At 42.0% G+C, this 25,752-nt stretch overlaps 1 protein-coding gene across 1 annotated transcript in view; it reads right to left on the bottom strand.

Annotated features, from left to right (window-relative positions):
* The window catches only part of chn2 (chimerin 2), a 227,343-nt gene extending 211,224 nt beyond the window's left edge, over window positions 1-16,119 (bottom strand). Inside the window, exon 1 of the mRNA XM_078428520.1 lies at window positions 15,308-16,119. Coding sequence (XP_078284646.1) covers window positions 15,308-15,353 — 46 coding nt within the window. The 5' untranslated portion in view covers window positions 15,354-16,119. The remainder of the gene's footprint in view (window positions 1-15,307) is intronic.
* Window positions 16,120-25,752: the final 9,633 nt, after the last annotated feature.

Raw genomic sequence — 25,752 nt, 5'->3', positions numbered from 1 at the left:
CTGATCCAAAATTTATTGAGCAAACCTCCATCATTGGCAGAATGCAATGGTCCCAAACAAACTGTCTCAGGTCCAGATTTATTAAGCTTGAAGCCATAGTACAAATCCGACATTTATTTGTGACAGAGTCAATTTCACACTGCACCTACCAAAATGATTATCATTGAACCCAAGGGAAAGGAAAGTGCATTTTGAGGATGTCAGTATTAAAATGAGAAAAAAATTGATTCTTTAGCTTCAGTGCCCTTAATAGTAATTCTGGAGATATCTAGTCAGAGAGGGCCAAAACCATATGTTATGCTTATATCTCAGAATGATTAAAATCAAATGACAATGCAACAATATGGTGATAACAATGTGGTGATGCACAAAACTATCCAAATAACCATTTTGCTGATACTGTGCAACTAGATTGCCTCCCAATCATTTCCAGGATCTCTGGCCTTCACTTTAGTCGATTGCCAACTAATCCCACACACCAAAACAGATTCACTTGTTTCAGTGCCAGTCACCATGAACTGAGTCAATTGTGTACCTTGATTACTGCAGTGAACCAAAGTACAACATGAATATATATTGAAAACATTGATAGTTATGAGGTACAACATTCCACTGATAGTACTTGTATCCTCCTATACAAACAAACATTTCCACTCTTATATATGATAGTTTTTAATATGCTGATTTTCACACAAACACGTACCACAGCATCAATGGATGAGGAAAGTATTACGAATGCTAATGAAGTCAAAATAACCTTAGATCATCAACTATGCTTTCAATTAATTTGAGACATCACCAAAAAGCATAACAATCCCACCCACTGACTGAAAAACAGCATTGCCTCTCCAAAGCAATAGATTGCAGCATCTTGAGGAATGTAGTATCAGTAATCGACTGCTCAAACCTAAAGGCCTGCAATACCCATAGCCAACAAAAAAAACCTGTTTTGAACATCTAACCCTCCTGGCTGCCACAGCTTTTTGAAGAAGGTAATTCTAGATTTCTACTCCTGCAAGTAAAAGAATTGAGGAAATAAAATAGAAAAATAAAATCCAAACACCTACACAAATGATGCAAGATGCAATATTTTTTTAAAGTACTTGTAGTGTTACAGGTTGGCCCTAAACACATCAAAAACATTACTTTATGCTCTCTCTTAAAATAAATTTACAGCATTATCAAATGCAGATGTACAAGTAGGGCATGAAATAGATCATGAAATCATGACTCTCTTGGGAAGCTGAGGAACATTTTCCGACATTCAAAGGTCAAAGCTGGGGTCTAACCGTCTTCATTATCTAACTGATCTGATGTCACAACTAACCTCTACTTCCATATCCAAATAAGATACCTGAACAGGTAATCTACTGATCGAGCCAGCCTACTGAACGTAATATTTTAGTGGGGTATATTTGAGTCAAATTTCCCTATGATTCTTTTTTAACGCTCTGTTCAACAGGCACGTTAAGTTCAGATACATTTTCCTTTTGTAAGAAACATAGAAAATAGGTGCAGGAGGAGGCCATTTGGCCCTTCGAGCCAGCACCGCCATTCATTGTGATCATGGCTGATCATCCACAATCAGTAACCTGTGCCTGCCTTCTCCCCATATCCCTTGATTCCACTAGCCCCGAGAGCTCCATCTAACTCTCTTTTAAATCCATCCAGTGAATTGGCCTCCACTGCCCTCTGTGGCAGAGAATTCCACAAATTCACAACTCTCTGGGTGAAAATGTTTCTTCTCACCTCAGTTTTAAATGGCCTCCCCTTTATTCTTAGACTGTGGCCCCTGGTTCTGGACTCCAACATTGGGAACATTTTTCATGCATCTAGCTTGTCCAGTCCTTTTATAATTTTATATGTCTCTATAAGATCCCCTCTCATTCTTCTAAACTCCAGTGAATACAAGCCCAGTCTTTCCATTCTTTCCTCATATGACAGTCCCACCATCCCGGGGATTAACCTCGTGAACCTACGCTGCAGTGCCTCAATAGCAAGGGTGTCCTTCCTCAAATTAGGAGACCAAAACTGCACACAATACTCCAGATGTGGTCTCACCAGGGTCCTATACAACTGCAGAAGAACTTCTTTACTCCTATATGCAAATCCACTCGTTATGAAGGACATGTCATTAGCTTTCTTCACTGCCTGCTGTACCTGCACGCTTACTTTCATTGACTGGTGTACAAGGACACCCAGGTCTCGTTGAACTTCCCCTTTACCTAATCTGACACCACTGAGATAATAATTTGCTTCCTTGTTTTTGCCGCCAAAGTGGATAATCCCACATTTATCTACATTATTTTACTGCATCTGCCATGCATCTGCCCACTCACTCAACCTGCCTAAGTCACCCTGCAACCCTCGAACATTCTCTTCGCAGTTCACCTGCCAGCCAACTTTGAGTCATCTGCAAATTTGCTAGTGTTACTTCTAATTCCATCATCCAAATCATTAATATATATGGTAAATAGTTGCGGCCCCAGCGCCGAGCCTTGCGGCACTCCACTGCCTGCCATTCTGAAAAGGACCCGTTTATTCCTGCTCTTTGCTTCCTGTCCGCTAACCAATTCTCTATCCATGTCAATACCCTACCCCCAATACCATGTGCTCTAATTTTGCTCACTAACCTCCCATGTGGGACCTTATCAAAGGCTTTCTGAAAGTCTAGATACACTACATCCACTGGCTCTCCTTCATCCATTTTACTTGTCACATCCTCAAAAAATTCCAGAAGATTAGTCAGCAGGATTTCCCCTTCATAAATCCATGCTGATTTTGACCAATCCTTTTACTGCTATCCAAATGCACCGTTATTACTTCTTTAATAATTGACTCCAGCATCTTCCCCACCATCGATGTCAGGCTAACTGGTCTATTATTCCACATTTTCTCTCTCGCTCCTTATAAGTTCCCTTATTAAATCTGGTTCATTGGACAACACAAAATCCAGAATTGCCTTCTCTCTGGTTGGCTCCAGTACAAGCTGCTCTAAGAATCCATCTCGGAGGCACTTCTTGTGGCGATTAGTTGACTATCACTATAATTAACAATTCTGCACATAATGAATCACACCTTAAATCTGTAAAGTACCTTATCAAACCTGTCTGTACCAAAGAAAATATGGCATTCTGCTTTTCCTACTGACATAAACATACTCACACCAACTCACTGATGACAGGTCCCCAGAGGGAAAGCAATTACATGAGTTTATTTTTTCTCTCCCAAAGCAGTCTCAGCCTTTGCTTATATTTCCAACCATGCTGAACACATGCTGTGTAAATAATATAAGAAAATAACTGCAGATGCTGGTACAAATCGATTTATTCACAAAATGCTGGAGTAACTCAGCAGGTCAGGCAGCATCTCGGGAGAGAAGGAATGGGTGACGTTTCGGGTCGAGACCCTTCTTCAGACTGATGTCGGGGGTGGGACAAAGGAAGGATATAGGTGGAGGCAGGAAGATAGAGGGAGATCTGGGAAGGAGGAGGGGAAGGGAGGGACAGAGGAGCTATCTGAAGTTGGAGAAGTCGACGTTCATACCACCGGGCCGCAAACTGCCCAGGCGAAATATGAGGTGCTGCTCCTCCAATTTCCGGCGGGCCTCACTATGGCACTGGAGGAGGCCCATGACAGAGAGGTCAGACTGGGAATGGGAGGGGGAGTTAAAGTGCTGGGCCACCGGGAGATCAGTTGCGTTAATGCGGACCGAGCGCAGGTGTTCAGCGAAGCGATCGCCGAGCCTGCGCTTGGTTTCGCCGATATAGATAAGTTGACATCTAGAGCAGCGGATGCAATAGATGAGGTTGGAGGAGGTGCAGGTGAACCTCTGTCTCACCTGGAAAGAATGTTTGGGTCCTTTGATGGAGTTGAGGGGGGAGGTAAAGGGACAGGTGTTGCATCTCGTGCGGTTGCAAGGGAAAGTGCCCGGGGTTAGGGTGGTTTGGGTAGGAAGGGACGAGTGGACCAGGGAGTTGCGGAGGGAACGGTCTCTGCGGAACGCAGAGAGGGGAGGGGATGGGAAGATATGGCCAGTGGTGGGGTCCTGTTGTAGGTGACGGAAATGTTGGTGGATAATATGTTGGATCCGCTGGCTGGTGGGGTGGAAGGTGAGAACGAGGGGGATCCTGTCCTTGTTGCGAGTGTGGGGATGGGGAGCAAGAGCGGAGCTGCGGGATGTAGAAGAGACCCTAGTGAGAGCCTCATCTATAATGGAGGAGGGGAAGCCCCGTTTTCTGAAAAACGAGGACATCTCGGAAGCCCTAGTGTGAAACACCTCATCCCGGGCGCAGATGCGGCGTAGACGGAGGAATTGGGAGTAGGGGATAGACTTTTGCAGGGGACCGGGTGGGAAGAAGTGTAGTCCAGATAGCTGTGCGAGTCGGTGGGCTTGTAATAAATGTCCGTCACTAGTTTTTCTCCTGTGATGGAGATGGTGAGGTCCAGAAACGGGAGGGAGATGTCAGAGATAGTCCAGGTATATTTAAGGGCAGGATGGAAATTGGAGGTGAAGTGTATAAAGTCAGTGAGTTCTGCATGGGTGTAAGAGGTAGCACCAATGCAGTCGTCGATGTAGCGGAGGTAGAGTTCGGGGATGGGGCCAGTGTACGTCTGGAACAGGGATTGTTCGACGTACCCAACAAAGAGGCAGGCGTAGCTAGGGCCCATGCGAGTGCCCATAGCCACGCCTCTGGTTTGGAGGAAGTGGGAGGAGTCAAAGGAGAAGTTGTTGAGGGTAAGAACCAGCTCTGCTAGGCGTAAATAATCTGTGTAAATAATATTTTACAGAATTTCAAACAAGTATTAATTACTTCTGTAGTCTTTAAATATCCTGATACAGATTATATATTATATTTCATATTCCTTTGAGTCAATGGTGGACTTTCTCTCTTTGCTTGTAGCTTCATTTCTTCACCTGGGCTCAGACACGCATCAAATTTATAATTGTATTTGATTACACTGGAGCAACCTGGAGGCCCTATTTTCTGCATAAGCAAAAACCATTTACATCGCCTGGTGTGTGTTTTGTCTCGCATTTATTTTTAGATTGTCATAACTCCTTACATTAACATTATTAATAATCATTTTAGCTTTAAATTGGGCCTTGATTGCAGCTATTATTGACCTGGATTACCCTGGTGGGAGTCAACTATTGTTATTGCTACCCCCCGCCCCAATTCCACCATTATCGTCTAAGCACACGTCTTTATCTCCATGGCAGATCACGCTGCTTTAATTGATCACAAGGCAAGCAGCAAGGCCAGAGGTTGAAAGATGGAGGAGGAAATGTCAGGTAATAGTCAGAACGAGCAGCACACACAAAAACCGCCGAAATATTTGATAGACCCACACAGCTGGCAAGGTTTTTTCTAGTGTTTCTAGAAATACTTGAAGAATTTGAAAATAACCAATAAAGCACTCAAATAAACCATTGTTTCCTGCAGCCTTATAATCCTTACTGGAATGAATGGTCCCACAGATCCTGCACCAGGTCTGGGGAATTCTCCGAGACAAAGCAGCTGGGAATCTGCCAGCAGAACTGAACATCCACAGGGGAATCCCAAAACTGAGAAAAGTTGGCTGTTCCATAGAACATAGAACAGTACAACATAAGAAGAGGCCTTTCAGCCCACAAAGTCAGTGCTGAAAATGTTGCCAAGACCATCTCTTTTCTACCTGTTCATAATCAATATTCCTCCATTCTCTGTATATACAGATACCTTTACAAAAGTCTCTTAAACACCACTATTGTATCTGCCTCTGCCTCCACCACCAACCCTGGCAGCATATTCCAAGCACTCATTACCATCCGTGTAAAAATATTGCCCTGAACACCTCCTTTAAACTTTGACCCTCACACTTTATACCCATGCTCTCTCGCATTTGATTTTTCCACTCTGTGGTACAAGGGTTTGACTGTCTACCCAATCTATGCCTCTCATAATTTTATATATTTCCACAAGATCTTCCCACAGCTTCCGGCACTCCAGAGAAAACAATCCATGTCTGCCCATTCTCCCCCTATAATTTATACCCCCTAGCCATCATTCAGGTAAACCCAATCTGCACCCTTTTCAAGGCTTCCACATCCTTCCTGTAATGGGGTGACCAGAACTGCATGCAATATTCCAAACGTGGCCGAAATAACGTCCTATAAAGCTGCATTATGTTATTCTGATCAATTACCATGATTCATGTGGATCTTTTTTTTCCTACGTATTATGATGCAGGAGGCCATTTTACACATACCCTTCACTTCTCCTTAGTTCCCTGTAGCTTTGCAATGAATTCTCACACACGCCCATCAATTATTTATTTTGTCACTTATCTGATTTATAATGGACATCTAATCCAAACGTTGGAAGAAGCCATTGCATCCAGTAGAAACCTAGGCAATCATCAGTAGAACATGCAAACTTCACATAGATAAACCCACATGCCTGGAGCTGTTGTGCAAGCAGTGCTAACAACTCTAACACTGCGGAAGCCTGGCAACAAAACACAATAAAATCCAGTCCATCCAGTTATAATGCCAGCATAAGAGACAATTTCTGAACTATCCACAAGTAATCTCACAATCAAACTAGCTCTTGCCACTTGGATTGTTACATTCTTCTACTGGAGCCAGACCTGACATATATAATGGGATTCCCATCAGACTCGGATTCAATGGGTCAGGCTCTAAAACAGATTACTGATTTCGCCTGGCACCAGCAATAAAAAATTACAATTTAGTAGAAGTCTCTTTTTGTTTATAAATGTACTGCAGGCACTGTTAGTTTTTGTTTTAAATGCCAACAGCCTATCAAAAACTCCTCCATATCCTCACTGTAATTTCTCTCTAAAAAAAAAAAAATCACAAATTGCAAAAATTTGAAGGATCAAGATGTCCTTTATTCCTTAAAAATCCCCTACATAATATCAATATGTATCCATTCATTATTGAGCCGTTGTTAAAAACAACTACTATTTCTGAGCCAGAACACATCCAATGTAACTGCCACAATGACAATGGTCATTAACTTAACCAACAAGGAACGATTTTAGGAAAGCATACGAGGATGGTCTTTATTGTAAGAGCACCTAAGTCACCAAGTAGATTTAAAGATCAAAAGATTTTTAGTTGTTAATAGAATCAAGAGATACGAGGTTAGTGTAGGGACATGGCACGGAGGTAAAATTTCAACCATAGGTTGCTGAATGGTGAAGCAGACATAAGAGGCCAAGTGGCTATCTCCTGCTTCTGTTCTCAAGTTCTGACTGCATTTTCAACAACATATGCTGCAATTTCAACAACAGAACAATGCTCTAATGTAGCGCCATCTAAGAATACCACAAAATCTCTAGTCTTAGCTGCTGTACAGATCCTATGTAACAATACTTGAATACCTATATGCTGTGAGAATAGTCGACAAGGAGGAATATGAAAAAATATGCACAATCTATTGCAAGCAACAATCATAGCTAATGAGGTTGATGGTGCTCTTTAAGCTTCGGAATGAGAAATTACAGTCTAGCAGTGGGACACCCGGTGCATCTTACTATGTAAAGCTGATCTACGTGTAACAAACAAAGATGGTGAGCTGCAAATGTTCTCCTATTATTAATGGAAGATAAATATAGTTCTTAATCAAATTATAGTTTACAAGTTAGTACGTGCTGGACTTCTGTGAAGCCCTGTGGACACTCTAATCGTTTGCAGCCTCCTAAATGCCACTGACCTTGAATTGGTGGCACTCCCACAAGTAGATCTTGTGACCCAACTTCTAAACGATGCTTCCTGAGAGCACACCAGAACATAGCCCTGACAACCCGACAAGACCTGGCTTTGCAGTGGGTACAAGACCTCAGCCACAGTCAGTTTCAAACTCTATGTGTTGGTGCAGTTGAATTATTATGAGCGGGGAGATATCTAACCCGATTGTGACTTGTGGATACAATCTTCAAACCAAAAGGTATTTTGGCTGTGGTATTAATTGTGAATAGTTCACTTCTCTTTTGATAAGATATAATACAATGGCCTGGATTTTACCAGGTTTTACTGCCAGATCCATTTGGAACTGCCAGCATTTCACACAAAGTGCTGGTAGGTTTTGGAACTGCCATGTAAATGCTGGAGTCTGAACGTACTGGCTAAGTTCTACCAGTAATTTTCCACTGTGCTCTGTTGGAGGGTTCTCCAGACCCGAGTCAGAACTGCAGGCTCACTTATTGAATGGAAATTATTGGACTGCAAAAAGTAGGAGTAACTTACATTTTATTAATTTAAAATATTATGTAAATATTACTTATGCGAGTGATCACAATTTTAAATTAAAAAAAATGTTTCATAAAAGATTGACTGCTTGATAAGCAATGAGAGCAAAAGTTATAGTGACAAGCAAAAGGTGGGAAGTGGCGGTTCTGCTATTATGTGTTTCAACATTTACTAAAACATGGATTCAAGAAGGAAAAGTGAAACTTTAATGTTTTGAAAAGGTCCAAAATCGGGCTGCTGTGGTGTTTATGTGCAACTAATGATAGTCTGATAAAATACAGAAAGACATAAAAAAAACTGCAAAGTACAAAGGAAGGGAGAATGAGGTGCTGCACAACAGAAAAAAATATATATCTCAAGAGGGTGGGTTAGCACCGGGACCAGAAGGTATAAAAGCACACACTGACATAAGCGATGCAGGTTAATTAAGACCATTCAGAAAAGTAAAGTACTGGGTTTAATTTCTGGTAGAACAGAACTGAAAAACAGAAAAACGGTATATCAAACTTGCCTACAACTTGTTGGGGTGAGAAATAGCATTGTGACCATGTTTAGTTTCCATGCTATAAAAAGAGTATAAAGGCATTTGAAAAAGGTGCTATAAAAGATTCACTGTAATTATATTGCAGATGTCCCATGAGAGATTAAACTAAGAACATACTTTCCATTCAAGATAATGTACAAGTTCTGTTAAATTTTTCTTAAGAACACCAGAGGGCAACAGCCTGGGTCTTGATGTATACTGTGCATAGTTTGGCTGCTGCATTTCCTACATGACAATAACAACTACTTTTCAAAAGTGCATCATCCTTGCAAAATGCTGAGGAACATCTTGGTGGGACATAAGATTTTGTTTAAATGAAGTTTAAAGCTACCAAGAGGGATTAAGAAGGACGATGCTGTTCTTTTCCCCGGAAAGGGCCTTCGGCATTCTGGAAAGTTAGATATGGGGTGGACAAAGAGAAAGTGTGCCTTTTGGAAAAATGCTCCAGGGTATAAAAACAACAATGAGGATCAGCTATGTAATTTCAAATGAAATAATGTGCAACTTGACAGAGAATTCATTGGCAGTGCAGTCTTATACTGGAAAATGTTTACCACAGGGACTGCAGCAATTAATGAAAGTGGCTCACCAGGAACATCACGAAGATAAGACATGATTATTAAATACTAGCTGGCTTTGTCCATATTAATCCATCTTCGGGTTAATAAAATGACATGTTAGACACAGTATTTAAATTACTGCAACAATACGAGTTTTTGGTAGGAGGAACGACTTTGGGAGATATGAAAAAGAACCTTGGTACACTGCTAATGCATTTTGTGGATGGCAAAAACTATAGGGAAAAGGAAGAATGTTGAAGTTGTGGACGGGGTGTCAATCAATTAACTTCTTTGTATTGGATGGTATCCAATGAATCTGATTGGAGCTGCACTCTTCCACACAAGTGAGTATTCTGACAGATTCCCAATGAATATGAAAATGTGTAAAGGTTTTGAGTCTGGAGACAGGTTATTCACTGCAAAATACTCAACAATACACTGCAAAATACTGGTATAAAGGATAAACAAATGTTATCAAATAACCCCTGACATCTGGTGCATTGTTCCTATAAACCTTGCGCATTGTCAGCAAAACGCATTGGAGACAGAGGAAGCAAATATTAAGTCCAATGAAAGGGAAAAAGATCAAACAGTTATAGACACAAAGTGCTGGAGTAACTGAACAAGTCTGGCTGCCTGACTCGCTGAATTACTTAGGCACTTTGTCATTTTTTGTAAACCAGCATCTGCATTTTTCTGTCTCTCAAATCAGACAGTTGTGTTCTGGATGAAATAGACATACAATGCTGGAGTAACTCAGTAACGGGCAGCATCTCTGGAGAGAAGGAATGGGTGACGTTTTGGGTCGAGACCCTTCATCAGACTGAGAGTCAGTGAAGAGGGAGACTAGAGATATGGAAGGGTGTGTGAAAAAGACAGAGCAAAGCAGATGATGATCAAGGAAATATAGAATGGTTCATTTGACATATTTTTAATAAGTATTGCAAAGTCACTTGCCCAGCCAAATGACAAATATTTCATTAATTTAGTTTATTATTGTCACATGTACAGAGGTAAGTAAAAAGCTTTTGTTTGCTTGCTATCCAGTCAAAGAAAACACTACACATGAATACAATCAAGCTATCCACAGGGCACAGATAAAGGATAAAGGGTACAACATTTAATGCAAGACTAGACCAAGTGGACCCATTGGGCCCAAACCACTCCTGCATTGTTCCACCATCCTCTCCTCCCCACTCCGCTCTCCCCCCCCCACCACCCCCCCACCACTCCCCCACCCCTCTCCCATCCCCTCTCCCATCCCCTCCCCCCTCCCCTCCTAACCCCCCCACTCCCTCTCGCCCCTCCCTCACCATCCCCCTCAACCCCCCTCCCTCCCCACCCCTCCCCCATAAGCCACCTGATGGAGGTTGCGTAGCAACTCGCCTCCCGTCCTGGACGGCCGCCATTGGTGGAGCAGGGGTGGGGGGGGGAAAAAAGAGTCCTGTCCCGTCTTGGTGCGGGGATGTTCAGTGCGGTGGGTAGACAACAGCGGCGGCTATCCAACTGTTGCTGCACCGATGCCGCTGGACTCTGGGCGGCGTGGGGAAGGCACTGAGCCGGCCGGGCAGAGGAGGGCGATGGGGGAGCCAAGAGCCTCCACCAATGCCCAGCCTCGCTGCTGCTGCCGCCTTCCCCTTTGGCCCACCTCGGGCTTGCGGTTATCCGGTCACATCCACGCCCAGGCTCCGGCTGCCTCCCCTGGCACCAGGCCTGGCTCTCACGCCCCAAGATACAGGCGGCCAAGCCCCAACTGCGCAGGTACAGATGCGTTTGTCCTGCGCACGTGCGGATGCGGCGGCGGCTTTCTTACCAGATCAATGGGACCCAACTGCGCATGCACAGTTTTTAAACTTTAACATGTGAATAACTTTTAAAACATAACACCGATTTCAATGAAACTTCTTCCATTAACCCCAAAGGGACGACGGTGAGTAAGGTGGGCCTAAAGTTGTTGCGCTATCATGTATCCCACGCCTCTAGAGGTTTAGAGATTCCATGTAAACTAATTTGATGGCTGAGAGTAGTTGAGTGCTTGATTCATTCATGGTAAAATATCTTAACTCTTCATGACATCGTTGAAAATTATAAATTTCTGAATTTTGACAACAGGCCCAGCCATTCCTCGACGCAACACATCTCCCTCAGCTGTGGATGATAGGATTCTGTGAGTTTGTGAGATTTAAAGTCGAATGGAAATAGACAAGCTTTTTCTTCTTCTAAATTATTACACCCATATGAGCACTTATCAGTCAACACCTGGATATCTGCCCGTCCTGATCAGTCAACACCTGGATATCTGCCCGCCCTGATCAGTCAACACCTGGATATCTGCCCGCCCTGATCTATCATATACATACAGCCGGAAACAGGCCTTTTCGGCCCTCCAAGTCCGTGCCGCCCAGTGATCCCCGTACATTAACACTATCCTACACCCACTAGGGACAATTTTTACATTTACCCAGCCAATTAACCTACATACCTGTACGTCTTTGGAGTGTGGGAGGAAACCGAAGATCTCGGAGTAAACCCACGCAGGTCACGGGGAGAACGTACAAACTCCTTACAGTGCAGCACCCGTAGTCAGGATCGAACCTGAGTCTCCGGCGCTGCATTCGCTGTAAAGCAGCAACTCTACCGCTGCGCTACCGTGCCGCCCTAGGCAGAGGTTCTGATGAAAGTTCATTAATTTTAAAGTTTAGCAGTTCCTCTCTCCACAGGTGCTGCTCAGTGTTTCTAGCATTTTCTATTTTTATTTCAGACTAGTCCAAGTGGACCCATTGGGCCCATTCCTCGTAGAGGGGGAACAAGGAAGAGGAGAGGGTGTCGTCACTGAGTGAGCCCTGGACTCAAAGCCTCTTCTGTATTTGGTGTAGCATCCTCAACCCCCCCACTCAATCCCTTATCCCCCCCCTCCTCCCCCCACTGTCCCACTCCATCCCCCCTACCCCACCCCCACGTCCCTGCCCTGCCCCCACCCCAACTCACCCAGCCCTGCCTCCACCCCATTCCCCCCCTCCCTCTCCTGACATGGTGCAAAAATTGTGGCGCCAAGCCTTCTTCTAATTTACTCTGTCAGGAATCAATTATAAATGCACTTTACAAATATGTATGATCAAAATATGGCTTGTCTAATTATTCATATATTTGCCTCAGAGTATCAGTGGGTTACAAGCTTATGCACAGTGAGCTGTGCACTTGTAACTGACTGCTTCTGCTGGATGATTCAGAATAAAAACTGGCAGAAACTTAGATTTAGATACAAGGAACTGCAGATGCTGGTTTACAAAAAAAACAAAGTGCTGGAGTAACTCAGCTGGTCAGACAGCATCTCTGGAGAACATGGATAGGTGATGTTTCAGGTCAGGACCCTTCTTCAATCTTGGATTTCGTGTTCAGAAAATCATTAAGTATGAGGAGAAATGCATCAAAACAATTATTTAAAAACGAATTGTTTTCTATCATTTGTTGAAACTGTACTTACTATCCAATGCAATATAAACTATTAATCTGTAAAGTTAATAAACATCCATCAAGGTTCTAAACAGTCTCAAATGAAAGCCACAAATAAATTTTCAGATAAACCCTTGCAATATCTGGAAAAAAAGGCAGTTAAAAAAAATCACAAATATCTTTGAAATAATACTTTGAGACCGTTCACATAGACATAATTAAATCTATAATTTATTGCCCTTCATCTTTCTATCTCTGAATGTTTATTGCCTTTCCATTAAGGTATACTCCAGAAATACCAATTAAATCCATTCTTGCATATTTACTTCATGTCACAGTTGAAAAACTTCTGTAAACAGCGACCGATTCTTTTCTTCCCTGTGAGGCAGGTGAATGGGGAAGCTACACTCCAGAGGGTTTCACACCATTACTTTTGGTTGTTGAGCATTGTAACGTGTGACCACCATCACATGCACAGATTTTTAACTTTTTCTTACTGAATCCATTTTAAATGACTAACATGTTCAAGAATCAAAGCTAAATGCTCTAGTCATTTAAATGAGCAATTGTTTCTTTCAAAGTGACAAAATACACTCCTGAGACATCAGCCAGCAACGTTTTGCAATTGGTTTATCCATTCATTTTTAAATTGCATATGAAGAAATCTTAATTATTCCAAAGTTTAACAGCAATGTTATGGCTTTTTAAAGATAGAACGTTGGTCTACAGATAGAGCAGACTTTTGAGATGAACATATAGTGACCCAAACTGGAGTGAGGTATTAGAAACATGCATGAACAGATCCAGATTACTTTAGTCAATATAAATGCAAATCCATGCGGTATTTATATTTACTATTTTTAATGGATTCCCAAATATTGCTTGCACTAACACATCCAAATGTCAGTATTCACTGTACCATAATGGCATGGTACCAGATTTAAAATAATTATGAACAGACATTTTCATGAAAGAGTTAAACATTAAAAATGTTTAGGACGTACATTGGAAAGGTTTTAAAGTATAATGTTTTTCCTAATACATATCTCAACACCTGAAATTTTACAAAATTATGTATTATCAGCAAGTATTATTTTGTTTTTGTTTAAAAGCAAATAGTTAAGTACATTATATGGTCAGTTTTATGTCACAAATTACAGAGCGGCTTACATCAAAAGCTATAACACAATGCCACTGGAATATGATAGCGTATTTCACATGTGAAGCGGTTTAGTTCTTGTATTGTTATTAGAAGATTACTGATGTTATTTTCTAATCAGGAAGGCCATGTAATATGTGTAGGAAAGAACTGCAGATGCTGGTTTAAATCAAAGATAGACACAAAATGCTGGAGTAACTCAGCGGGACAGGCAGCATCTCTGAAGAGAAAGAATGGGTGATGTTTCAGATCGAGACCCTTCTTCAGACCAAGTAATATTCTTGATATGCACAGTACACTTACACCATACCATTCCAATTACTTTTAAATAAAACAGAATCATTCGCCATTTAAAAATGACAGCATAAATGATCTTCTTCACCCATTAATCATTATCTTCCCCCATAAATCCGTCTGCAAGCAAACAGAAGGATGATTCACCTTGGACAAATTTTGCCACTTTAATTTAAATCAGCTTAACTACTCTCGGCATCAGTTATTCTTGCATATTAAGCCTTGGGAGTCTAACATTTAAAAGATATCTAAGAATAGTTTTTTTCACTGTAGAATTGTTGCTACAACGCTCTCAATGCAATTTTTTAACATTCTAATCACTGCTAAACTTTTAAAAAAACATGATCTTCCTCCTCACAGCATTTTGTCACCATTTACTGAATAGAGTATGCTAAATGATCTGTAATACTTGCCACGAAGCAAAATTCTCGGTAAGAAACTATTCATTTACTATACTAAAATACAATATCAATCACGTTACCGTTAGAACATTTTTTCTTTAAAAAAAATAAAATGTCTATTTTGGAAATGATGATACAGTTTAAAAAAATAATAAAAAGGATACTTTTATTTGGTAATTCACGTGTATAAATATAGCTCGAGAGATATTTAATGAAGAATTTTGCAGCGGGTTTGTGCATTACAAATGAACCTGGTGTTGGCCACAGCCAAAAAGAACTTGCATTTTATTTCAGAGGTTGCGGAGCTCAGACAGAGAAATACAACGACTTCCAGTGATTTATATAAAGATGATGTTGGTTCTGGTTCTGGTTGATTACTGCGCAAACATCTCATAAGTGTTGTTGTACATTTATCCGAAAGGAACAATGTCAATTTCACCATGGCAGCCGATGCATTTTTAAAACAAAAACACGGTCCTACTCCAGTAAACACCATGTTACCATGGATTAGATATTTAAACAAAACGTCAGACAACACACACTCACTCACCTAGTGCTAAGACAGTGCCTATAAACATGCAGTCAGTCCGTCAGCTATTACGGGCACCGCTAAGTATTTGATCATGTTGCCCTTACCTGACGAAACTGATGAGCCAGATAAACTTGAATTACTTGATGCCATTCTTGATGTATCTGCCGCTGTTTCTCTTGTTGAATTCAATGCTGACACATCGGCAGTCTTTTGCGTGTAGTGGCGGTATTGCCCATTTCAAACCACTTCCTGAACTGTCAAATACGGAGTGTTACCTTTACTCTCGGGGCAGACCGTGTGTGCGACTGGGCGGCCGCTGTCCATCCAACTGCGATACAACGTTTCCAACCCGATACAGGCTGCGATACAACGTTTCCAATTCGATACAGGCTGCGATACAATGTTTCCAACTCGATGATTCGGGCAAAATAAAAGTAATGAGCACCACAGTTCCCGTGTCAGAGTTGCCTCCCTGTTTGAGCGGTGATTCAACTGTGCTCCCCAATCTCCAGCAGTCAAATAGGATCTCCAGCAAAAAAAATGACAGGATGGAAAAGAAAACGCACACACCGAGGAGCCACAACCACCGCAGTCCAGGAGGTTATTTTAATACAGAAGGGTTTTTTCAGGGGTTTTTTTAAACGCTGGTATTGCAAAATATTGCCTGCGCCATTTCCAAAACAGTCTGATGGTATTGTGGCCGCACGTTACCATGTGCAAAACGCCAAGGCGAAAAACGTTGTCGCCAACCCGAGCGGAGGCTGCAAGCGGGGGAGGCGACTGGACATCCTCCCGGCACCTTCTGGGAACTGTGGTTCCCCCACACTCGGCCGGCACGTCCACTCAAGGGAGAAGGGGGGAAGGGGGAGACCGTGGACTACAGCTCCCGTCATTCACTGTGAACTTGAGCCTCTTGTCCCGCCGCTGCTCGCGTCTGATTGGAGCTGTGAGCTTTGATACACTTTCATTCGCTCAGCCTGCTAGTAAATCCCTGCGAGCCCATTTCTTAAATGCCCCGTATCTTTTAAATGATATTGTGCTTTTGCCAATGTTTAATACAACTGCCTCAATGATGTTTGCAACGCAAATGTATTCAAGTGAAATTGGATCCACTTTGATTCTGGCAGGATAAATGTAGCCGCATGCCATGTAAATTTCCGCTGATTAAAATGAAGCCAGGAAACTTGATGAAGTAGCGAGGCAATCAGGTCTCAAAATGTGCGCAGACGTGTTCTCAGAGTTCAATCAAAGATTCCGAGTGTTCCCACAAAAAAGATTGACGACTCCAAATTTAGTTAATGGTGTCTTTACAACAGAGAAAGAGCTATTCAGTCTATTGATTCTATACCCGTTTTCATGAAAATTCCCCATTTATATCGCAGTACCTTATCCATCCATGCCCATTAAAACGCCGTCCAATGCTTCCACGAGCCACCTATCTATCCCAGTAGTTGGGATAATTTGTTGTAGCCAATTCGTCTCTAACACGACTTCAAGACGTGGGAGGAAATTGCAGCCACACATGAGACCTACACAATCACAAAGTGAACATGAAGACTCACCACGGGTAGCACACAATGTCAGAATCAAATCTGGTTCGCTGGAGTTGGGAGACAGAAAACACTACTTGTTGCACCACTATCCTGCCCTCAACATGCTTGCCAGAAATTACGTCTCAGAACAAATGAGCTGTTGCTTCCCACTTCTTGTTGAACCATGTTGACCAGATGTTCACTGAACAAATCAAAGGTTTGATTGATAGCAAATACCAAACAGTTGCAAATGAGAGAAGCAGAGCAATAGAATAAGTAGAACTCATCATTAGAAGCAGGAATGAATGGAAATAATTGTCATGACTACAACATGGGCATATTCTCACTAAATGGAACATTAGTAATTGCAGTGTTGTTATTTCTGCAATTTCACTATTGAAACCTGGATTTCTCATGGAAACTGAGATAATGCTTGTCAGGATATATAATACCAGCTCTTATAGTTATATGATGGAAAAATGTTTGCAGTGCAATAGAATAACCCATACAGAGTAGTATGCATAATGGTAACCAAGTTGATTTCTTGATTTCCAGACTGACATCTACGACAAAGCCACTGACTCCCACAGATACCCTGACTACATGTCCTTTCACCCTGCCTCTTTCAAGGAATTCATCACTTACTCTGAATCTCCCTGTTTCTGCCTCATCTGCTGCCAAGATGAGGCCTTCCATCTATGACATCTGAAATGTCATCTTTCGTCAGTAGACCTGGTTCCTCCCTGCTATTTTGGATGGATCTCCCACCCGTCTCTTCTGCATCGTGCAGTTCTTCTCTCACCCCTCCCCCCCCCCTCCTCAGATGGAAGAAGGATAGTTCCCATGATCCTCAACTTTCAACACATCAGCCTCTGCATCATTCTCTGATATATCTGCTGCCTTCAATGTGATCCAACCACTAGTCACATCTCCCCATCCTCACTCTTTCTGCTTTCCATAGAGAGCACTCTCTCCACACCTCCTTGTTCACGTATCCCTCCCCACCCAATTTGTTCCTTCCCCAGTGACTTTGCTCTGCAACTACAGGAGATGTAACACGTATCCCTAGGTGCAGGAGTAGGCCATTCGACCCTTCGAGCCAGCACCGCCATTCAATGTGATCATGGCTGATCATTCTCAATCGGTACCCCGTTCCTGCCTTCTCCCCATACCCCCTGACTCCGCTATCCTTAAGACTTCTCCCTCACTTCCACCCATGGACCCCAGCAGCCCTTCCAAGTAAGACATCTGTTCACATGCACCTCCTCTAACTTATTTTACATCGGAGAGACAAAGCATAGACGAAGTGATCTTTTCACTGAACACTTGCATTCAGTCCACCAAAGCCTGTTGTACCACTTAGTTGCTAACCATCCCCATCCCCCTCAGTCTGAAGAAGGGTCTCGACCCGAAACATCACCCATTCCTTCTCTCCCGAGATGCTGCCTGACCTGCTGAGTTACTCCAGCATTTTGTGAATAAATCCTTTTCATACCTTTCTGTCCTGGGCTTCTTCCATTGGCAGAGTTAGGCCGTACACATTATTAGAGGAACAGCACCTCATATTCAATTGTGATAGCTTACAACTCAATAGTATTAACACAGATTTCTCCAATTTAAAGTAATATCCCACCACTCTTTCTGAGTCTCCTATCCACCCCAGTCATCATACTCCTTACCCCTCCTTCATCCAATCATCTCCCATCCCCAAGGTCTTCATTTCCCTTTTATCCCTTTCCTTCCCACGCCCCCTCGCCCCCATTTGCAATTCAAAAGATAATTTTCTCTTTTAGCCTTAGAAAACAAAGACATTTTGTTTCCCCTGAAAACACTGTCTTGAGAAGGACAGGCTACAGATTGCCCATCCAGATCTGGAAAACAGAACTTTAAAATACTGAGAGAGCTGAAAGAGAGGGTTTATCCTAAATATATCTACCTAACTGTGGGATACATCTATTCATGCACCACTATACAGCAGGTTAAATGATCTTAATCAAGGAAGTCAAGACTCTGTTATTGTGACATCTCAGCCCTCTTTCCCTCCCCATCGATGCTGCCTCGTCTTCAAGTATATCTTCCGTTAGAGTGGCCTCTGTAATCTTACTTTAGTTGCCACAGTCTTCTTCACAGAATTCTGGAATAATAATAATAATAATAATACATTTTATTTATATAGCGCTTTTCATATACTCAAAGACGCTTTACAGAGATTTTGAGAACATAGGGAAATTAATAAATAGATAAATAAGTAAATAAATAAATGAACAGAGAAAGGAGACAGTAGGTGAGGTGACCTTCAGTGGTTGAAGGCAGTACTGAACAGGTGAGACTTCAGCGATGTTTTGAATGTGGTGAGTGTGGGGGAGTCTCTAACGGTTTGGGGTAGTGAGCTCCATAGGGTGGGAGCAGCGATGGAGAAAGCCCTGTCCCCCCGGATCTGAGTTTAGTCCGGATGTGGGGGGATAGGAGATTGGCAGCGGCAGAGCGGAGGGTGCAGGTGGGAGTGTGCCTGTGGAGGAGGTCGGTCAGGTAGGATGGGGCCAGGTTATGGAGGGCTTTGTAGGTTATGAGGAGGATTTTGTACTGGATTCTCTGGGGGATGGGGAGCCAGTGGAGTTTATAAAGGACGGGGGTGATATGGTCACGGATCGAGGTGTGTGTGAGTAGACGGGCAGCGGAGTTTTGAATGTATTGAAGTTTATTGATGATTTTTGAGGGTGCGCCATAGAGGAGGCTGTTGCAGTAGTCCAGACGGGAGGTGATGAAGGCGTGGATGAGGGTTTCTGCAGCTGTGGAGGAGAGGGATGGACGGAGACGGGCAATGTTTTTGAGGTGGAAGAAGGCTGTCTTTGTGATGTGTTTGATGTGTTTGTCGAAGGAGAGGGTTTGATCAAGGATGATTCCAAGATTCCGGATGTGAGGAATGAGACGAAACCTTACCCTTTTCGGTTTTATGTGCTCTCCTCCTTGGAACTCCTCCCTAAATCTCTCTGTCTCTCCATATATCACTCCTATTTTAAGACATAACTAGAAACTTACTTTACTGACCAAACATTTCTTCATCTGACCTTAGAATGCACCTCAGTGTAACATGTCTGTTAACACAACAGTGATGTAGCATTGTTTGTTCTGCAATATTAAAGGAACTCTGTAAATGCATTATTGACCTGAAATACCAGCTTTGTTTCTCTTCTCACAGATGATACCTGATCTGCTGAATATTTCCACCGCTTTGGTTTTTTGACATAGAGTCATACAGCAGGGAAACAGGTCCTTTGGCCCAAGTTGTCCAGGCCAACCAGGATGCCCCTTCTAAGCTAGTCCCATTTGCCCAGGTTTGGTATATAGTCACAGATTACTTTGGATCTTGCTGAGGACTCCTGATTTTGCACCTCCGACAAGGCTTCTAGGTGTGTGTGAAACAGCTAATCATTCAAAACATATGAGCAAATGAACAACACTAGTAATATAAAGGTAATAAAAGATAATATGCAAACTGTCACTTGTATGCCAAGATCATCAATGTGTCGGTGCTATGGTTACCTTGATTTTAGCCATTATTGTTTCTGACAATTGAATTGCTGTTCTAGGTTGTGATTAAACACTAACTGGTTCTATTACTTCTGCCCACCGTGAATAAGACGGATCCTTCCCTTAAATAAGTCTCTTGCCAGTATTACTTTCATTGCATTCAAAGATGTATCCATTTCAGCACCAGTCTTTCTTGCTCATCAGAATTGACCAAATGCAGACAATCTCACAGAAGATTCCTGACAGATAGCTTCCAAATAATAGGAAAAATACCTGACTATGACAATTTACAATAGTCAGCATTATGACTGCACATGGGCAGAATTTCACAGGCATAGTCATCCACTTGCCAGATGAAGTAGTTGAGGCAGGTACAATAACAACATTGAAAAGTTTGTACAGTACATGGATAGGAAAGATTTAGAGTGATAAGGGCCTAATGAAGGCATATGGAACTAGCTTAGATGGGGCATCTTGGTCAGCATGAACAAGTTGGACCGAAGGCCCTGTTTCCATGCTGTTTGACTCTATGACAGTGCATTGAAACCCAGTCCCATATCGCTGGCAATTCTCATATAAAAAATTAAATGTCATTTAATCTTCTTGGGCTTTTTTGTCTTGGAAGGTGATTCTTTGATAACATTCCTTCAGAATTGTCCTGAATTTTGACAAAATAATGGTGAAGGCGTAAAAAATAAACTGCATGGAAATAAATGCAAGCTAAACAGAATAATTTCCCTGAAATGTATCAGCCAAAGTGCTGAGAAACTATGCATACATCACATGCATAGGATGTTAGCAAATACTCTTGACTAAAATAGTAAAACCATGCTCGGGACCATAGGAGGAACCGACACTTTTATACAAAGATGTTAAAAGTCAAGTGAAATAATTCAATGGATATTTTTAAAATCATTTTATTGTGAATGATTGAATAGCTTTATTTTGTCAAATAATATTAATAAGTACTTGCTGATTGCTAAACAACCGAGATAACTGACCACTTGCATTAACTGATGGCTAATTTTGCACTCACCAGAAACACCTCTTGACTTGTCAAATCATTAGGCTTAATATTCACTTCAGTTGGGCACCCTGGATGGTAATGGAGTATATACTGGGTGGCTTGATACTGAACATCTCCTTTAAATGTTGGCCTTTTCACCTTAAAATGATGTCCTTTAATCTTTGACATTTCGACTCTGGGAGAAACATTCTGACTGTCTACCCTCTCTATGCCTCTGATAATTTTATATTTAATAATTTTTTATACTTCTATCAGATCTCCCTCAACCTCCACCATTTCAAAGAAATCTGAAGGCGATTACGGGAATTTTTTGGGGAATTAAGTGGGATTCATATGAAAGGACATTTGATGGTTGGTGCAATATTTAAAGGGCTTGTTTTCATGCTGGCCGGCTCTCTGACCTTGTGCATATGTATTTGAAATTATTTGTCAGTAATTTCTAGAGCAAAAAAGACACTACAGACTTTGGTTATTGAGTAGAACAAATGCTCATGGAAAAAAAGCTGTTTTTATGTCTGGCTGTGGCTGCTTTGACAGTCCGGAGTCACCTTCCAGAGGGAAGTGCTTCAAAGGTTTTGTGGCCAGGGTGAGAGGGGTCAGAGATGATCTTGCCCGCTCGCTTCCTGACCCTTGCTGTGTACAGTTCGTCAATGGGGGGAAGGTTGCAGCCAACAACCTTCTCAGCTGAGTGAACGATCCATTGTAGCCTCCGGATGTCGTGCTTGGTGGCTGAGCCAAACCAGACCATGATGGAGAAGGTGAGGACGGACTCAATGATAGCAGTATAGAATTGGACCATCGCTGCCTGTGGTTGATTATGTTTCCTCAGTTGCCGCAGGAAGTACATCCTCTGTTGGGCCTTTTTGACTGTGGAGTCGATGGTGGCCCCCCATTTAAGGTCCCTGGAGATGATGGTTCCAAGGAACTTAAATGACTCCATAGATGTGACTGTGGTGTTGTTGATGGTGAGTGGGGGGAGGGGAGGGGGATCTCTTTGAAAGTCTACAATTAGTTCCACTGTCTTAAGAGCATTGAGCTCCAGGCTGTTACGATGGCACCAGGATGCCAGCTGTGTCACTTCCCCTCTGTAGGCAGATTCCTCCCCATCCTGCATCAGTCCAATCAGGGTAGTGTCATCCGCAAACTTGAGGAGCTTGACAGAGGAGTCTGTGGAGGTGCAGTCGTTGGTGTAGAGAGAGTAAAGCGCGGGGAGAGTACGCAGCCTTGCGGTGCTCCTATGCTGATGGTCTGTGGGTCCGAGATGTGCTTTCCCAGCCTCACATGCTGCTTCCTGTCTGTCAGGAGGTTAATGATCCACTGACAGAGGGGTTCAGGCACAGTCAACTGGGAGAGTTTGGAGTGTAGTAGCTCTGGCACAATGGTGTTAAAAGCAGAGCTAAAGTCCACAAACAGAATCCTAGCATAGGTCCCCTTGCGGTCTAGGTGCTGGAGGATGAAGTGCAGGCCTAGGTTGACTGCGTCGTCCACCGATCTATTAGCCCTGTATGCAAACTGCAGAGGGTCCAGCAGGGGGTTTGTGATGCTTTTCAGCTGGGCCAGCATGTCTTTCAAAGGTCTTTCAAAGGTCTTCATGACTAGAGTCCCAGGATTATGTTTCTGTTTCTCGAACCTGCAGTAAAACTCGTTCAGGTCATTGGTCAGCTGATGATTGTCCAAGGAGTGGGTGGGTTTTCTCTTGTAGCTGGTAATTTCTTGCAAGCCCTTCCAAACTGAAGAAGAGTCATTAGCTGAGAACTTTCTCCTCAGTTTCTCAGAGTACCTTTCCTTGGCAGCTGTGATTCCTCTTCTCAGCTTGTACTTGGCCTGCCTGTAGAGGTCTGCATCCCCGCTCCTGTAGGCCTCATCATTTGACTGGTGAAGCTGTCTGAGTTCTGCTGTGAACCAGGGCTTGTTGTTGTTGAACCAGATCCGGGTCTTCGTGGGAATGCAACTGTCCTCGCAAAAGCTGACATAGGATGTCACAGTGTCTGTGTACTCATCGAGGCTTGTGGTTGCTTCCCTGAACACATTCCAATCAGTGCAGTCAAAACAGGACTGTAGTTTTTCAATGCCCTATTGCTAGATGTTTAGAGAAATAAATAGTGTTTATCAATTTCAGTGGATACCATCAGCATACCTTTTTGTGGATACCATCAGTCAATCTAAACCAGTGCAAATGGCACATTTGATGCTAAGACTTGCAGTATATTTACATTTGAGATTTTCTGCAAAGTAACATTCATAAAAGATTTCTTGCTAAAAGCTGTTCCAAGGCTTAAAAAATGCCCACAGTGGCAGTCATTGAGATATCTTGCTTGTAAGTTAAAAAAAAAAATCTGTGAAAGAAGAAGTGGTTATTGTTAGGGAAGTTGCAATATACTATGACAATATAAATCTACACTAATGTTCCTCATACATCATCTTCAGATGGAGAATTAACCTGTTAGTTAGTCTAAAAAAAATGAAAATAGCTTCCTTGAGCAGTATGTTTTATGTCAGAGGGTGTGTAAATCCTGAAAATTTATTTCAGATGCCATTCCAGCTTCCCAGAAAGTACATATTACTTAGCATTAGTTTAATTCGGTAAAATTTCTCTCCTTTGAAGATGTTGTTATTTGAGTTTGGATCAGAGCCAGCCATGTGCAGAATTAGGTTTCTTAAGCAGCAATACATATAACATTTCAAACCGCCAAAAAATGTCATGGCATAAGAACTCAATTGAATGCGCACTGCAGAATGGCAGCTGTAATAGATTGTTGTATAGACTGTATCCATTATTTCCATGCAAGCACCAAGCAGTGACAGCCACATGACTTGCTTCAGCAGCCACTATTATTACTGCAGCAGCATACAAATGATTTGCAACCATCAGCTGAAGGCACAGGATATAATTGTTACAAGTGCAAAAATGCTTCTTTGTGACAGGATTTGATTCAGGTGTTGGTATGGGAACAGTGTTTATGTATTTTTTAAATTTCTCTGTTGCCCAAACATGTGATTATCATGAGATAACATTTTAAACATTTCACTTGTTTAATAGGTCTACCTTTGATTTAAACCAGCATCTGCAGTTCTTTCCTGTACATCACTTGTTTAATGCTTCATTCAAACAGTATGCCAAGGTAAATATTGTTTGTCCATCATTCAGGCGCATTGATTTAGCCTTGAAATTCCTGACAATTTACTTTTGAATTAGACCATATCTAACACATTAAATAATATAAATGTGTAGTGTAATAATACCACAATTTTACAAGAGACAGAAATTATTTCCGTTTCTCAGAATTTGTCTGCAGTTAAATTATACACACTGAAACAAGATTCCGAAGGACCAAGATATATAAAAAATCAATATCTAATACAATTATAGCACAACATGAAAATAGTACAAAACAAGATTTGAAGTCATTGCAGGTTGTGATCTTAATATTTATATTAAAATGAAATATAATGTTATTTCATACCTGCTACTCAGTTCAACCATTGATCAAGTTTTTGGTTTCCAGACAAATTTTTAATACCTTTTTTCATCAGGATGGTTTCAAAGTGATACGTGACAATACATCTGAATTACCCAAACTTCCTTGCCTAAGCCAAAATCATTTACGTCACACTGTCATAACCAAAAAGCTTAAATACATAAACAAGATTTCCACAATCATCCTCAAAGGTAACAAGTAAAATCTACTGTCGTGCAATAGAAAACTAACTATGGCTTTAGTTAATAGTGGTGAAAAGAAAAAAAAGGAATTTCCCTTAATTGTAGTAAAGTAACATTGCGGAGCAACAATCTGCTGGAGAAATGCATGGAGTCAAGCAGCATACTGTGGGGAGCAAGTCCTGATGCAGGGTTTTGACATAAAACGGCAACAATTCCTTTCCTCCAGTAGGTGCTGCCTGACCTGCTGAGTTCCTCCAGCAGATTGTTTCTTACGAATGGACGCAAAAAGCTGGAGTAACTCAGCGGGTCAGGCAGCATCTCTGGAGAGAAGGAATGGGTGACGTTTCGGGTCGAGACCCTCTCGGGTCGAGACCCTCTCGACCCGAAATGTCACCCATTCCTTCTCTCCAGAGATGCTGCCTGTCCCGCTGAGTTACTCCAGCTTTTTGTGTCTATCTTCGGTTTAAACCAGCATCTGCAGTTCCTTCTTACACAGATTGTTTCTTACTGCAGATTTAAGTATCTGTAGTGTCTTAAGTATCTCTGGTGTCTCCAACAATGCTCAACTCATATTTAAATCGTACAATGACTTCTATTGTCTGCCAAGTGTAAAATGTATAATCAGTAATGTAGAATTTCTTCTTGAAGCACACATATAAAATTATACCCAATATGTGGTTGAAATTGCTCTGGTTATCGAAATACTAAAACTCTCATTTGTTTGTTTGTTTGTTCCTGAACTACAGCCAAAACGGTACACAATAGCGCGACAATTTTAGGCCCACCTTACTCACCGTC

This window comes from Rhinoraja longicauda, chromosome 2, assembly GCF_053455715.1.
Source record: "Rhinoraja longicauda isolate Sanriku21f chromosome 2, sRhiLon1.1, whole genome shotgun sequence".
NCBI lineage: Eukaryota > Metazoa > Chordata > Chondrichthyes > Rajiformes > Arhynchobatidae > Rhinoraja > Rhinoraja longicauda.
This window is presented reverse-complemented; position numbering and strand designations above follow the sequence as displayed.